Genomic DNA, 14,417 nt, shown 5'->3' with positions numbered 1-14,417 from the left:
GGCAGTGGGGATGGACACAGCATTGAAGGACCTTCATTATCCTCCAGGTGCGTTGGTGGTGGGGGTAATCTGAAGACCTCTCCAGGCTGGGCTGGTGGAGGACCCATTGCCTGACCTGGGGTACCTGGGGAAGGAAAGGCTCTGGGAAGGTATCATGAACTTAGGGTGCCTCTCGGAGGGAGATGTCCAGGAGATAGGCAGAGCCTGAGAGAGATTTGGAGGGGGGATTTTCCAACCACCCTGCATGGAAGGTGGTCCAGGGAAGACCAAAGAGGTAGGAGAGACACACTGCAGAGTAGGAGGCTGAGGGGCATGTCCAGTGGTGGGAGGGGAGCTGAGGGGGTGGCATCTCAGCAGCCAAGGCTGTGGCCTGAGTGGGAGTGATCAGGGAGGGCCGTGGGGTGGCCCTGGTGGAGGTGAGGAAGGGGGGTGTCAAGCACAGACAAGTCTTCCGTGGAGCCTAACTGAGTGGGAAGAAGAAGCAGCGGGGAGCCTTGGCAGGGACCTAGTCTCCAGAGGGTTTTCAAAGGGAGACAAGGAGTGGCTACCGGAGCCACACGTGGGGAGCCGTCCACCTGCTGGGTCCTGCCTGTGGAGATGGAACAGATGGAGCAGCTGCTATGGGTGGTGGGCACCTTTGGGGAGGGGACAGGACTACCCCAGGGGGCCTCTCAGAGGGGGAACAGAACACTGCCAGAGGGTACTTTGCTGCAATGCAAATTCCTGGCCCTATCCTAGTCTTAGTGGAAATTGGGGCTGTGGGGCTTGTAATCTGTTCTTTAACAAGCCTCCTGGTGACCCTTTTGTGATGCAGAAAGTGAAGTCAACTCCAGAGAGCCAGATGGCCCCAAGGGAAGTGGTGAGGGCCCCCAGACCATCGGGCGGGCTTGGCAGGGCCTCTGCTTAGGGGATCATGGCTTTGCAGAGACGTCCCCCCCACACCTGCAAGAGAAACTGCTGGGGGGAGGGGAGGAGGGAGGCAAGGTAGACACGCAGGAGGACCAGTACATGGTGAAGGAATTGGCCAAGTGGGGTGGGGGCAGGTGGGGCTCTGTTGGACTCTGAGAAGATGGAGGGGAGCCTGGGGTTTGTATTTTTTAGGACTTGGGACAGAGGGTGGAGGTGACCAAAAGGTATCATAGCGGGAATCAGAGGGGACATCCTGGGAGGTTAGGATGGAGCAGAGGTGGCAGGGTGAAGCCGGGGAGCAGAGGGCCAGCTGAATGGTGAGGTGAGGTAGGGAAACTCCAGATGCCCAGAAGCCCGGCTCCCCATCCCTCAGCATCCCAGCTAATCCAGACCTGCCTGGAGGCCGTGAGAGACTGAGGGACTCTGGGGGCAGGGCCTTAGAAGTCACCTCGTCCAACCCCTTGCTTTACCCGTGAAGAAACAGACCCAGAGAAGGGCAGATACTTTCCAAAGTTCACCCAGCAAGGCGGCATTGGTCCCCAGGATGCCCACCCACGGGACGGAGGATCCAGCCGTGATGCTTCCCCTCAGGCAGGTCCCAGGACTTTGGGAAAACGCCCCGTTGCCTTTGTGCTGTCTATCCCACCTTAAGTTTAGCCCCTGATCCAAGGGACTTCCCTGACGACTCAGCAGCTAAAGAATCCACCTGCAATGCAGGAGACATGGGTTCAATCCCTGGGTCAGGAAGATCCCCTGGAGGAAAATGGCAACCCACTCCAGTATTCTTACCTGGAAAGTCCCATGGACAGAGGAGCCTGGTGGACTCATCCACAGGGTCACAAGAATCAGACACAACTAAATGCACAGAGCACTGTCCCCAAATGTGGCCCAGAGAAAGGGAGGCAGCCAGGCCGGCTGTTTCTTCAGGTTTTATTACACGATGGGGTTGGACACAACTGAGAAGCAAATACCTGGCCCAGGAGCCCATAAACGTGAGAGGCCCCTCGCTCAGCCCCTGCTAGCCCCAGACTCTCCCCTGGGTGAAGGAAGGACAGTCCCCTTTCCCTTGTCATCAGTTCCTGAAGGGCCCCGCTGCCCCTGCTGAATCAGTGCCTGCCTCCCTCCTGGCCAGGTCACCCTGCGCCCAGCAGGACAGATGGTGGGGATGGGCTGGGTGTGGGCGTGGGCGTGGGGAGCAGCCAAGCTGAAGGCCAAGTCAACCATCCCCTCCTTCCGATGTGGCCGACCCTCAGATCTTTCACCCCCAACAATCCCTGCATCTCTGTGCTGGGCTAGCCTGCATTTTACACCCTCCCCGAGGGCATTCAGGGCCCTCGCCCCTCTTGGTAACCTCACAACAACCTTGTGAGGTAGGTAGGGCAGGACGTGACCCGGGTGACACAGGGAGACTAAGGCTTAAGGAGGTGACATGACTGGGCTGGGGGGGAGCGTGGTATTCGCCATGCAGCTGGGGGCCCTGGGGACAGGGGCATGGGGGCCTGGGAGACACAGCTGGACAACACCACACTTGGGCCACAGGCAGGCAGCTCTGCCCAGGGGTCCCAGGGCCCACCTCAGGGCTTGAGAGGTCACCGCGGGCCCCCTCCTGGACCCTGGAGGCAGGGGTGAATGACATCCCCCAGGGTGTAGACAGAGGTGACAGCGGGGAGAGCTCTTCCTCTGCCTCGGGCCGGGGGCCCACCCCGTGATACAAAAATAAAGGATTTCAGAACGGAACCCCAAGTCCCTGGAGGCGATCTGGGGCCTTACATCCGGGTGCCTCTGGCTTGTAACAGCTAGAAAATAAGAGGGGCAGGGGGACGGGGTTGGGGTGGTCAGGAAACGGGAGGGGGAGGTGGGGGTGGGGCCAGTGAGGAGAAGGGAGTGCAGGGCCAGGAGCAGGGCGGAGGGGAGATCGAAATGGAGGGGGGGGGTGGGGGAGACAGGGAGAGAGAAAGAGTTAGGTGAGTCACTAGGTCCTTTCTGGGAGGAAGGAGGAGAGCTGAGGCCCAGAAAAAGTGGATTCAGAGCTTAGGAGGAGGGGATACAGGAAGGGGACCCGGCTTGCCTGTCTGCTGGGAACCCCACGCCCTATCTTGGGCTGAGTGGTGGCCTCCTAGGAGTCCATATTCTGCCAAGACTCTGGCCGGGAGAGTGAAGGCCAAGAGAGGCTGGTCACCAATGTCTCAGGCAAAAGGTCACGGAGAACAGCTGTCTGTCCCCATTTTAGAGGCAACTGTGGCCCAGAGAGGGACAGTGACTTGCCCAAGGTCACACAGCAGGTAGATAAGATGGAGTGGGGGCTTGTGGGCTCCTGGCCAGGGCTTCTTCTGCCACAGCCCAATCCTTAGCCAGCTCCTGCTGACTCCTCCTAGGCCACGGGCATCCAAGTGTGGCCTGTCCTTCCCAGCCCCACAGAAACCAGGGACCCAGTGTCCCGAGGCTGTGATTAGGAGTCCTGGGCATCAGGGATGAGGTCTGGGCACCTGGCTTCCGTCTCCCTTCACTCCTTCTCAGTGTGGCTCTGGTGCTGATGGGCAGGTGGGAGAGAATTTCCTCCCCCTCTTGTCTGCTCTCAGAGCCTCATACCCAAAGCCAACATAGGCTGAGAAACTTGGGTGAGGGGAGAAAATCAGCCGGAAGTTAGGCTCAAGTTCAAGAAATACGAGATGAGCACCCTTCTGGCTTCTGCCCCTCCCTCCAGCTCCGCCAGGCTATGAACCAGGCATGGCAGCTCTGAGGGCAGGCGAGGGGCCCAGGAAAGGCCCTCCCTGCAAGCACCACCTCAGGTCTGAGGGGGTGCAGACAGAAACCTGCAAGGAGGAAACGTGAGGAGGTGAAGCGCTGGAGCAGTGCCTCAGACGTGGCCGGCAGGGGGCGCCGAGGAGGTGCAGCTGCTCCCCTCCCCCGCGGCCCGGGAGGCAGGAGGTGCCAGAAGGGGTGCAGGAGGCGGCAGGCAGGGTGCTCTGGGATGCGGGGCCGGGGCGCCTGGGTGGAGGGCACAGGAGGCTGGGACCAGGGCAGCCCCGGGATGGAGGTGTGAGCAGGCAGAGAGAAAACCCGGACAGGGGCAGAGAGGGAAGAGGCAGGGTGTAGGTGAGATCCAGGAGGAAGAAGAGGCGGATGAAGATGAGGCAGGGCCTCCGGCGGGAAGCGGAGGAGGAGGAGGCGGTGGTGGGAGGGAGAAAAGGTTAGCGGGATCCTGAGATGACTGGGCTGCAAAGAGAAAGTGAGAGAAGGGATGGTTATGCAGGTGAGGCGCCAGGCATGCGGCTGAGCTAACCCTGGTGGGCCCGCCCGACCCCCGGCCGCCCCCAGGACCCCAGGATCTGCAGCTGGCTCCAGCAGGGAGCGGGCGGGAGGCTCTGGCTTCTACTAGCAATCATTCTCCTCGGGGGTTGGCGGCACCTTTCTCCTGCGTATCTGCCTCCACCTGCACCTCCTGCTCCTGCTGCTGCTCCAGCTGCTCCTCCGCGCTCTGTGAACCAGCCGGCGGACCCAGGGAAGAAAGAGCGCAGAACTGACGGGGGACCGGGGCCTGCTGGCGGCTGGCCCCGAGGGCCCCGTCTCAGGGTGAAGGGGAAGGGCAAGAGAATGGGGACCTCCAGGGGAGGGGAGCGCTACAGCCACAGAAGCCGGGGCATCGTGTCCGGTCCTGGGAAGCCTGGGGAGGGGCCTGGGGGAACCAGCGGGAGGGTGGGGACCTGCAGAGGATGCTGGCGGCTGGGCCCAGCCGCTGTGACAGCGGTGGAAGACCAAGAGGGTGGGTGTGTGGCTGGGGTATCCTTGAGGGGCGCCCGGGAAGGCCTCATTTTAGAAGAACCAACCCAGAGTACATATGAGGCCAGGGAAGGCCCAGGGCAGACACCAGCCAGATCTGAGATGCCAGCACTGGCTCTGACATCCCAGATCCTTAGGTCTCTCCCAGAGAGGCAGGAGCAGCCGGCTCACCCTGCACCCCTCCAAGGCCACGTCAGCCACTGGCCCCACTGGGGGTGGGGTGGGCACGGGAAGTCACAGCACAGGAAGGCAGACAAACAGACGGGAAGCAGAGTTCCTAAATCTTCACCACACAGGGACAAGCTTCTAGAAGGAACGCTCTTCTCCTTTCTTTCCAGCCTGGCTGCTGCCTGCCCCGCTGGTTCCACCCCGGGCTCCTGAGGCTTCTGACCAACTCAGGGTCCAGGGTGATAGCACTGTCAATCAAAACCCTCCCCGCAGCCAGCTGAGGCTGCCTCACAGGCCAGGACGGAAACACAGGGTTGGACCCTGAGGGCTCCAGACCCCTCTGCTGCTGAGTCCTATGTGGGGGAGCCTGCAGGAGGGGCAGAATGAACAGATTCGGCTTCCCTGCCCCAGCCCTGGTCCCTAGGAACTAAACTGGCCCCTTGGATCCCAGAAGTTCCAAGCTGGTGGTCCACCCCCTCACTTCTCTGAGAATACAACCAAGGTGCACAGAGAGGATGTGACCTGTCTGTCCAAGGTCACACAGAGCGCTCACACCACTCCCAGACCCCTAGTCCAGTGCATTCCCCCGGTGCCATGCTGCCCGGGGCCGCCATGTGACCACCATCCCAGAAACATCTACGTCCGCTTTGGCCACACCCTGGGGCTAATCTCATCTCACTGTCCCCGGAGCCTGGGCCTGGGTAACTGGCATGGGCAGACAGGACCATGGGTGGCATGGGATGGATGGCATCGGCTGTGATCAGGGGGTCAGGCGTGTGCAGCAGGAGGGAGAAAGAAGCAGCACAGATGGCCAGGCAGAGGGCAGCAAGGGGAGGGAGGGGAGGCAGGGAGGCTGAGGTCAGGCGGGGGCTCACCTTGGTTTTGCGACTGGTCTCGGAGCTCAGCCCATGTGGGGAGCTGTGGAGTTCCTTGGACACCACACACAGGAACTCTGCCTGGTCCTCGCTGCCGTAGGTGTAGGAGGAGCCGATGTTCACCAGCTGGAGGGGTGGGGCGCGGGGAGAAAGTGACTGGTCAGGTGGGGTTGGGGGCAGGGGTGGGCAAACACTGGCACTTGTCAAGATACTGACTGTGCCCTGATCTTGCTGCTCCATTCAGGCCCATCCTCCTGGCTTTCCAGAAGACACCTCTGGCCCAAAGTCAGAGTCCTCTCCACCTCCCCTACCTATGCCTCTGGTCAATTTCCAGGGCCAGCCTCCCCACATGGCTTGGCCAGGCCTGATCCTTAGAGGAAGGCACTTATCATTGCTGTTTCTCCCCAACTTGGCCTAGTCCAAAATCTAGGAGGCCACTTCCAGAAGCAGGCAGAGATCTGTAACAGGCAGACTGTGCTCCTGTGTCCCGGGTGTGGCTGAAGCAGCCCCAGAACCAAGTCACAGGATGGGGTCCACATGACCTGGTGGAGCACCATGGAATATTCTGTGTGCTCTCGGAAGCAGAGGTAGACCAGCTCACCCGTTCCTTAGGCCAGTGGTGCCTGGCATGTTTGCTCAGCCTCTGAGAGCCCATGCAATTGCCAAAGACTCTCACCTAGAGAGAAAAGGAAAGCAGCCCCACTTTTGGTCTGGGATCCCTAAAATAACTACATCTCCAGGCCCCTCCTGGCTGATGAAAACTCTGCACACGGTGGGTCTCATTCAGCCTCCAGGGACCCTCATTCTGCAGACGGAGGAAAAACCAGCCCCTTTGGCAGATGAGGCCTGGAGGGGTGATCATGTCCCACAGCCAGAATGAGTGGAACAGGATTTGAATCCAGGACCCTAAGTCCACTCTAGAATCCTACAGAGTCAAATGTTTCTAATAATTCATAGGATGCTAGCTAGCTTCAATGTTTTGAGGCCTACCCTGGGCTAGAGACTTGATCTATGGTCTTTCTAATCCACACAATGTTCTGGCAAAAGAAGCACTACTGGCCCATGTCACAGATTGGGAAACTGAGGCCAAGTGAGAGATGACCTGCTCAAGGTCCCAGAGCACGTCAGTGGTGAAGCCTAGATGTGAATCCAGGCTTCCGGTTCCTGGACTGGGCTTGTTCCTTCCCCCAGGCCTGGCCATCCTGGGGAGCCTGGTCTTCCTCTCCCTTCTTCAACCTCCAGGTGTGAGGGAGCTTGTGCGGATAAAAGGCAGCCCAACCCTTCTCTTCTCTAAGGGCCAATCTGACCTTGGGATGGCTTGCTGGCTCTGATCCTCTGGAAACCTGAGAGAGGTGTGACGTCAACTGGATTACTAGGGCAACCTGTTTATGATAAAAATCTCTCCTGGCTGGTAAACTGCATCAGGACTGGGAGGAAATGCAGGTCATCATGAATACCTCAGGGGAGGCTGCTGCTCTGTGCTTCTGAAGGTGGCCATGCTTGGAACTGGGCATGTCCCTTGTGGGGACCTGGAATCTATGCCTGTGGAGTTGCTACAAGAGGTGTGGCCCCCCAGGGACCTCCGCTCTCCTCTGCGGATCTTGTGTCCTCTCATCAGAACTGTCGCTTGGTGTAAACGCTACCCAGCTCCTGGGAGGCTTTGCCAGAGCTGCCTTGTGGCCCGTGGGGCTTCCTTTGTCTCTCCTTCGCAATCAATCTGCTGCCAAGTGTGCTGCTGCTGCTGCTGCTAAGTCGCGTCAGTCGTGTCCGACTCTATGCGACCCCATAGATGGCAGCCCAACAGGCTCCTCTGTCCCTGGGATTCTCCAGGCAAGAATACTGGAGTGGGTTGCCAGTTCCTTCTCCAATGCATGAAAGTGAAAAGTGAAAGTGAAGTCGCTCAGTCGTGTCCAACTCTTAGCGACCCCATGGACTGTAACCTACCAGGCTCCTCTGTCCATGGGATTCTCCAGGCAAGAGTACTGGAGTCGGTTGCCATTGCCTTCTTCTTTCTTAATCTTGTTTGCCTTAAGAAGACTCTTGGGTAGGGGCTGCGATGGGGAAACCCAAGGCTGGGGCTACGGGAAGGGAGGAGCTTGCTTTGCCTGGAGGTGTGGCTCCCGCGCACTCCACCCACCTGCTCGAAGCGCCAGCCATCAGACATGGTGGAGACCATCTGCGTCAGCTCCTCCTCCTGGCATTGCAGCACGCGGTACACATGCTTGGGTGGGACCTGTGGGCAGAGGGTGACGGGCAGGGCACCTTGTGGGAGTGCCCAGCATCCCGGGATGGGAGAGCACCTGCTCTTCACCTACCCCCCTACCCCTAAGAAGGACAGAAGACGGGGATGGGGTTGGGGTGGTAAGCCAGAAGTCACATTCCGACTAACTGTGATGTGCCAGGCACTCAACATGCATGACTTCACTTAATCCCTTCAAAAACCCTAGGAAGGTTCACGGAAGCTCTGAGAGGATTGGTTACTGGCCCAGGGTCACCCAGCTAAAGTGTTGCAGAACCAGAATTGGGACACAGGTAATACAAGGGGTAAGGAAGAAGGGTTTAGGAGGCATCCTGGGTCACTAACTGAGGCAGGTCCTCCGGGAGACAGAGCACCCCCTCTTCAAGCTCCTGGGGAGAGGACAGTGGAAGACAGTGCCTCCCTACCCATCTCTCATCCTCTACCTCTCCCCCAGGGTGGGCAGAGAATCCCACCAGCTCCTCCTACAGACTGGCCACTTAGGCCCAGGGTCCAAGCTCAGACATGCTAGCTCCAGGGGGCCACCTGAGCCCATGAAATGGATGGTGTACTAATCCCCATTGCCCCTACAGGGGCCCCTGTACCCTCACACTGACTCCATACTGCCTGTGAGGGAGGGAAGGATGGGCAGTTCTCAGCACCTCTGTATGACACAAAAGGAAATCAGGGTCCAGAGAGGGGCGTGACTGGCCCAAGGTCACACAGCAAGCAGAGCCAAGGCAAGGACAGAACCTGGTATATGTCTCCCAGTCTGGGGTTTTGTGGGGCGATCTGGGAGCTGGACAACCCCTTACAGGGCAGCTCGGCCTTCCCAAGAAAAGCTAGTTCTGCCTCTCCTGACCTCCCTTCTGTTCCCGCCCCCCACCACCCCCTGCTCTGGCCACGGATGCTGCCCTGCTGCCCCCTGACCTGTGTGACGGTGTAATCCTTTTCCTCCATCCGGTCTTTGATGATGCGGATCAGTGGGCCAATGTTGTAGAATTCCGCTTCCTCCAGGACCCCTGACACAGAGCAGCAGCCCCATCACTCCCACTGCCCCCGTGCCCCATTCTCCTCTTGTCCCCTCCATCCCCACCCCCTGCTCCAGTCACACCAGGGTGATGAGCCTTTCTGAGTTCAGGGGTCAGGCAAGAGGGAACCCTTCCTTCTTGGGGACCCACACTCTCTATAGCAGGGCTAAGAGGCTGCCGTTCAACCGCACCATATCCCTGCTGGGCTGAGCACAACGACCCGGGACACCTGCCAGCCCCCCAGTCTGGGTAACCAGAGGCAGCGGGCCTGTGGGACTGGACCCTAGAAGGCCACAGTGAGAGGGGCCTTGGCTGACCCGAGATCACATGCTGCCACTGATGAAGCACATGCTGAGTGGCAGGCACCACTCCAGGCGTGTTGCATTCTTTACTGTCGCTCATTCTCAGCACGAGAAGCAGGTACCTTCATCAACCCACCGAGCAAACAGGGAAACCACGGGCCAGGCAAAGCAGAAGCTGTGCAACAGCCAGCACGGGGCAGAGCTGGGGTTCACACTCAAGTTCCTCTGCCCTCCAGTCCCACTGAGTGCATGATCTTTATGCACGTGCAGCTCCCTGACCAACCACACCTCACAGTCTGCAGAGCCTGTCCTGTGCTCATCACAAGCCCCAGGGCGTTCTTGTCCCCACGCGGCCAAGGGAACAATCTTAGAGACTGAGCGAGTCCCTCTCTGGCGAAGGGGACAGCCCTCAGCCTTTGGACTCCCCTCAGCTCCTCAGGGCAGGGACACTTCTGGTCCTCTGCACAACTGGCCTCTGGGTTCCTGGGGGACTGGAGCCACATCTGATGTCCCTGGCTGTCCCCAGTGCTCACATCCACCTAACACAGAGGGGGCGGTGAGTGAGTGCTACTGCCAGGATGCCCCCCGTGGAGCCCGACAGATGACACACAACTAAGTGACACACTTGTATTAGCTCCTTTTATCTTCACAGCAGCTCAGCAAGGTGGGTGCTATTGTTACCCCATTCCACAGATACAGGCATGGAGGCACAAGAGGATAGGTGACTTTCTAGGGTTCACACAACTAGTCAGTTTCCTGTCAAAGCCCCTGGCCCCTTGGAGCAGGACCCTAGTCCTGTCTGAAGGTGCTGGGAATGCCAGGGCTTTGACAAGCCCAGAACCTGTAAACAGGTGTTAGCTGTGACGCTGGAGTGTTTACCTCTCTTCCCCATGGGAGCGGCTTTTGGGCCCAGGCCACGCCCATGGTGTCTGCTCCCCCAGGGGCCACCAGGAAAGCTGTGGGGCTCCCAGAGCCGATGCCTAGAGTGGGCTCTGATCCTGCCCTGGTCCTCTGGAGAGCCACCTGGCCTCTAGATCACCATGTCCCACAGGGGTCAGGAGGGAAGACTGTGGGCTCAAGTGAGGAGGGAGGGGCTGTGTTAGACCCCTTCAGGGTACAAGCCCCGGGACTTGCGATGTCTGTTTACCCAGAACACATCCCTAATGGAGATCACCGCCCCACTTTATACACACAGTGGAGACTCAGAAAGGAAAACTGACATGTCCAAGCTGGCCTGGCTGGGTCAGCTGACCCAAAGCCACACCCTGTGCCCTAAGGAAAAGTGGGCTTGGCACCCACCTATAGTCCCTGCTCCAGGCTGGGGTTCTGCCAAGAAGCCATTCTCCCAGGCACGGCTTCCCTGCCATCTGCTGGGCCAGGAAGTGGACATCTACAGGGCCTCAGCTACCCGGCCTGGGAGGGACCAAACGCCCGCTGGGGAGCAACCTCCCCACTCCCTTTCCTCCACCCACAACCAGCACTGCGCAGCAGAGGCTGTCAGATCTCGGAAAGAGTCACCCGTTCCACCTCCCTGCTGACTGTGAGCCCTCACCAGGCATCTGAGATACCCCGATCACTCAAAGAAAGAGGCATACCTCTTCCCATGGCCATTTCTACCCCCACCCAGCTCACCACTGGCTTCCCAGGAAGCCAGGGGAAAGGACACCCCTGCCCCCAGCAGAGGCTGCCAGCCTTACGGGCTCCCTCTCTCTTCTGCCTATGTTTCTGCCACTTCCCCAGAAGCATCGCCCAGTGGAAGCACCCAGTGGAAGCATGGGCCAGTCGCCCTGGTCCTAGGCTCAGCCTGGGCAGAGGCTTTGGCATCCAGTCCTGTCTGGGATGAGAAGAAGCAGGAAACATGGAAGAAAACAGAGGTCTCCTCTGGATGGGAGAAATGGCTCTGGACCTCCATGGAAGGCCCTGGCAGGCTAGAGAAGACAGGCTTAGGATGCAGGCCCTGGCCAGCCCCCTGGACCAACTTACCCTCCTCGGCCATGTCCTTGTCTAGCACCAGCTTGCCATGCCGGAGGAAGTTGAGGATGGGCCCAAAGTAGGTGGGGTCGCGGTCGATGAGGTAGGCCCCCGTCTCATCCTACAAAGGCAAGGGGCACAGGCAGTGAGAAAAGAGTGAGCCCCCCTTCCCTGCTGACCCTGCACTTACCCCCACCCTTCAGTCCCAGTAAAGGATAAAGGGAGGATAGGTGGGGGTGCAGTGTTTGCTCCAAAACGGAGTGGTGTGATGGAGTAAAAGGGCCTTGGAGTCAGATACAGCTAGGTTCAGAACCTGCCTCTGCCTTTTCCTGACTCTGTGACCTCGGGTCAGTGACTTGACCTCTCTGAGCCTTGCTCCTCTCCCCCACAACCAGGGAGATAGTGAGCAGCCAGTGAAGTTTCAGTGGCACCCAATCCAGTGCAGGGCTCAGGGATCGTCCCTCTTAGAGGTTGTTCCCTGAAGCCAGCCCTACACTGTCTCCACCAGACCCCAGTTATTCTGAGGATGTTTACAAGTTTCCAAAAGAGCTGCTATCTCATTGGATACCCTCAGCCTGTAGGGAGGCTTGACAGAGTTTCAGTGCAACTCTACAGAGAGAAGACAGAGTAAAGAGACTCGCTCAAGGTCACAGCATCAGAAGGTCAGGAAATGGGAGAGAGGGGGCCTTAGAGGTCATCGCCAGGCTGGCCCTCTGGGGTTACAAACAGGAGGCTGAGCTGGAGCAGGGAAGGATCTGACCCAAGGTCATGCAGGCATTTTGCAGCAGAACCGAGATGGGAACCTAGAAATGGTGCCCCAGGCCAGCGTTCCTGCCCATGAAGCCCAGCTCAGAAGGAACCTGGGATTTCTCCACCCAGCTCCCAGTACCCCTAGGCCACCCACACCCCAAAGGGCAGGGAGAAGCAGACTCAGTAACTTCTGTGATGCAGGAGTCCAGTTTGGGCAGGGGAGAAGGCCCTTCGTGTCTGTCCTCCCCACAGCCCCAAAGAAACGGGAGAGACCTTATCCAATAGTCTCCTGGGTGGGGAGCCCAGGGTAGAGCTCAAAAGCTCCAAATGGCCCCAGCCTGGCGTTGTCCTGTTGCCAAGGCAATGGGCACATCGCTCACTCTCTGATCCTCTTCCTTCTCCCCTCCTCCGACCATTTCTTCTTGCCTCCAGCTCTTCGGAAAGAAACCCAGCCGGTTTCCAGCCCTGGGAGCAGGCCTGGCTGGATGGCCGGATTCCAGCGAGCGAGGGATCCCCAACGGCCACCCACCCCGTGGGCCTCACCCGGTCGGACTGCAGCTCTTCCCCCTGGCATAGGCGGCTGAGGAAGGACTTCTGCTCGCGGCACAGCGTCTGCCTGGTGGTCAGGAACACCGTGCCCCCCACGTTGAGCCGCACCCACTTGCCCCAGCCGCCCGCCCCCGCCGGCGGCGCTGCCTCACCGGCCTCCATCCTCATCGCTCGCCCCAGCGTCTGCATCCTCCGGGCAAGGAGCTGGAGGTGGGCAGGTACCGAGCGCAGGGCATGCCGGGAGCTGTAGTCCGCGCCGCCGCGGGCGGCTGCGGCGGGCGTGACATCCTGCCTTTCCCGAGCCCCGCCCTGCTGTGTCCTTTTTGGGAGGTCTACCAACGAGGGTCTCTTAAAGACGCTCTTGGCCAAAGAGCTCTGTGTTTGGGGAAGGTCAAATTCGAGGTCACTGGGAAAATAATGAGTGATACCCCAAATAGGCAATCCTCCCATTCTGTCTCCACATTGCTTTCCCTTTGTCCAGTCTGGGTTGTCAAACAACTGACAAGAGAAGAAACTTTTCCCTCCCCCCACAATTTTATAGCAGCATTTACCTGTATCTGTTTTCTAATATTCTTTCATTCTGCTTTTGGCTGGCGGGGCTTGAGGGAGAAGGGAGCTGTGCTCTTTCCCCACGAAAACTCTCTTTGAGGACAACAGAGCTGGGCTGGCAGTTGGCTCATCACCTTCTATATTCCAGATGCTTTATACATCTGTATTATTCATTGATTCTCTTAGTAGCCTTGTGAAGTTGGCGTTACTGTACCCATTTTACAGATGATGACACAGAAACCAAGTGACTTTCTGCATTCACACAGCTAGTGAGGGTCAGGCTGGCAGGAACCCAGGTGGGTTTCAAGTGCATTTCCACCACCAAGGCCCCTTTCCTGCTCCGTGGGAAACATTTCTAAGGAGGAAGAGTGGAGAGGACACTGGATGAGTGTCTGGAGAGCTAGGTTTTCACTCTGGCTTTTGTAGGATGAAGCGCTGGGAAACTCTCAGTTTACTCATCTGTATTTCGGGAAGGGGAGGAGGGATTGATTCTGTGGATGTACTTCTGAGCCAGATAACTTGGCAGGGGTGGGGGGGAGGTGCTTCTACTGAGGGTTCTGCCGGGTGTGGGAAGGGGACAGCTCCTCATGTGGTTTGGGTCCCAGGAGAGAAAGGAGCAGAAGGGAAGTTGCCCTCCTTTATTTATTTCCAAGTAGCTTGTGGGATCTTAGTTCCCCGACCAGGAATTGAATCCAAGCCCTTGGCAGTGAAAGCACCAAGCCCTAACCACTGGGACACCAGAGAACTCCTGAGAGCTGCCTTCTGTGACTCCCCTTGCCTCTCACTGCTTCCGTCAGTGGTCTCTGTGTCACACACAGGCCCCACCCACTGGGCAGCCTGGCCCTGTGGCGGCGTGGGGAGGGAAGGTTCTGCTATCCCTCAGGTTCTGTCTCTGTAAACCTTTCCCCCTGGCAGGGAGTGGATCACAGCTGCTAGACTCCTGCTCCTGGGAGCTTGTGTTCTCTTAAACACAAATTCGAGTGTGATCTTGAATCACCTCCTTTCTGAATCTCAATTTTCCCTTTTGCGAAGTGGGAAGTGCCACTGAAGAACACTGTCATGAAGATTCAATTATGTTGGTAAAACAGCTGGCATAATCCATGGCTTGTAGTATACGGAATACATGAATGAATGAAATAGGATATAAGTTATGAACTGGCCTTGGAAGAGCAGCAGCACTCCAGGCGCTTGGTGAGTCCTCTACCGTCGTTAGCTGAAACAAAACCATAGCAGGGAATATGTCATCTTCCACTTAAGGGTCATAGGCAGGGAGTAACGTGGTCAGATGTGTAACTTG

General features: G+C 58.4%; 1 protein-coding gene across 3 annotated transcripts; it reads right to left on the bottom strand.

Annotated features, from left to right (window-relative positions):
* Window positions 1–1,823: 1,823 nt before the first annotated feature.
* KCTD17 (potassium channel tetramerization domain containing 17) lies at window positions 1,824–12,795 on the bottom strand. 3 transcript variants are annotated; one of them, XM_055396185.2, is made up of 7 exons: window positions 12,566–12,792; window positions 11,285–11,393; window positions 8,899–8,990; window positions 7,870–7,965; window positions 5,733–5,858; window positions 4,318–4,387; window positions 1,824–2,705 (listed from the first exon to the last, which is right to left on the bottom strand). In XM_055396185.2, the coding sequence occupies exons 1-7, from the start codon at window positions 12,758–12,760 to the stop codon at window positions 2,326–2,328; spliced, it is 1,068 nt and encodes a 355-aa protein (XP_055252160.2). In that variant the 5' UTR covers window positions 12,761–12,792; the 3' UTR covers window positions 1,824–2,325. The 3 variants fall into 3 exon arrangements, with proteins under 3 accessions (XP_055252160.2, XP_055252162.1, XP_055252161.1); XM_055396186.2 differs by lacking the exon at window positions 1,824–2,705 and adding an exon at window positions 3,626–4,125 and having other exon boundaries at window positions 12,566–12,795; XM_055396187.2 differs by lacking the exon at window positions 4,318–4,387 and having other exon boundaries at window positions 2,536–2,705; window positions 12,566–12,795.
* Between the last annotated feature and the right edge of the window lie 1,622 nt (window positions 12,796–14,417).

The sequence above is a fragment of the Moschus berezovskii genome, chromosome 6 (assembly GCF_049115385.1).
Source record: "Moschus berezovskii isolate FMDL1 chromosome 6, NW_MosBer_1.0, whole genome shotgun sequence".
Taxonomy (NCBI): domain Eukaryota; kingdom Metazoa; phylum Chordata; class Mammalia; order Artiodactyla; family Moschidae; genus Moschus; species Moschus berezovskii.
The sequence above is the reverse complement of the archived record's forward strand: the minus strand, read 5'-3'. Positions and strand labels throughout refer to the sequence as shown.

What these genes read in the sequence shown, in the direction of transcription:
- KCTD17 (XM_055396185.2), bottom strand. Translation starts at nt 12,760, where the DNA reads ATGCAGACGCTGGGGCGAGCGATGAGGATGGAGGCCGGTGAGGCAGCG. An exon ending in AAGAGCTGCAGTCCGACCGG is followed by an intron (nt 11,394 to 12,565) that starts GTGAGGCCCACG and finishes TTGCCTTTGTAG; the next exon opens with GATGAGACGGGGGCCTACCT. An exon ending in GGCAGATACGCAGGAGAAAG is followed by an intron (nt 2,706 to 4,317) that starts GTGCCGCCAACC and finishes CTTATTTTCTAG; the next exon opens with CTGTTACAAGCCAGAGGCAC.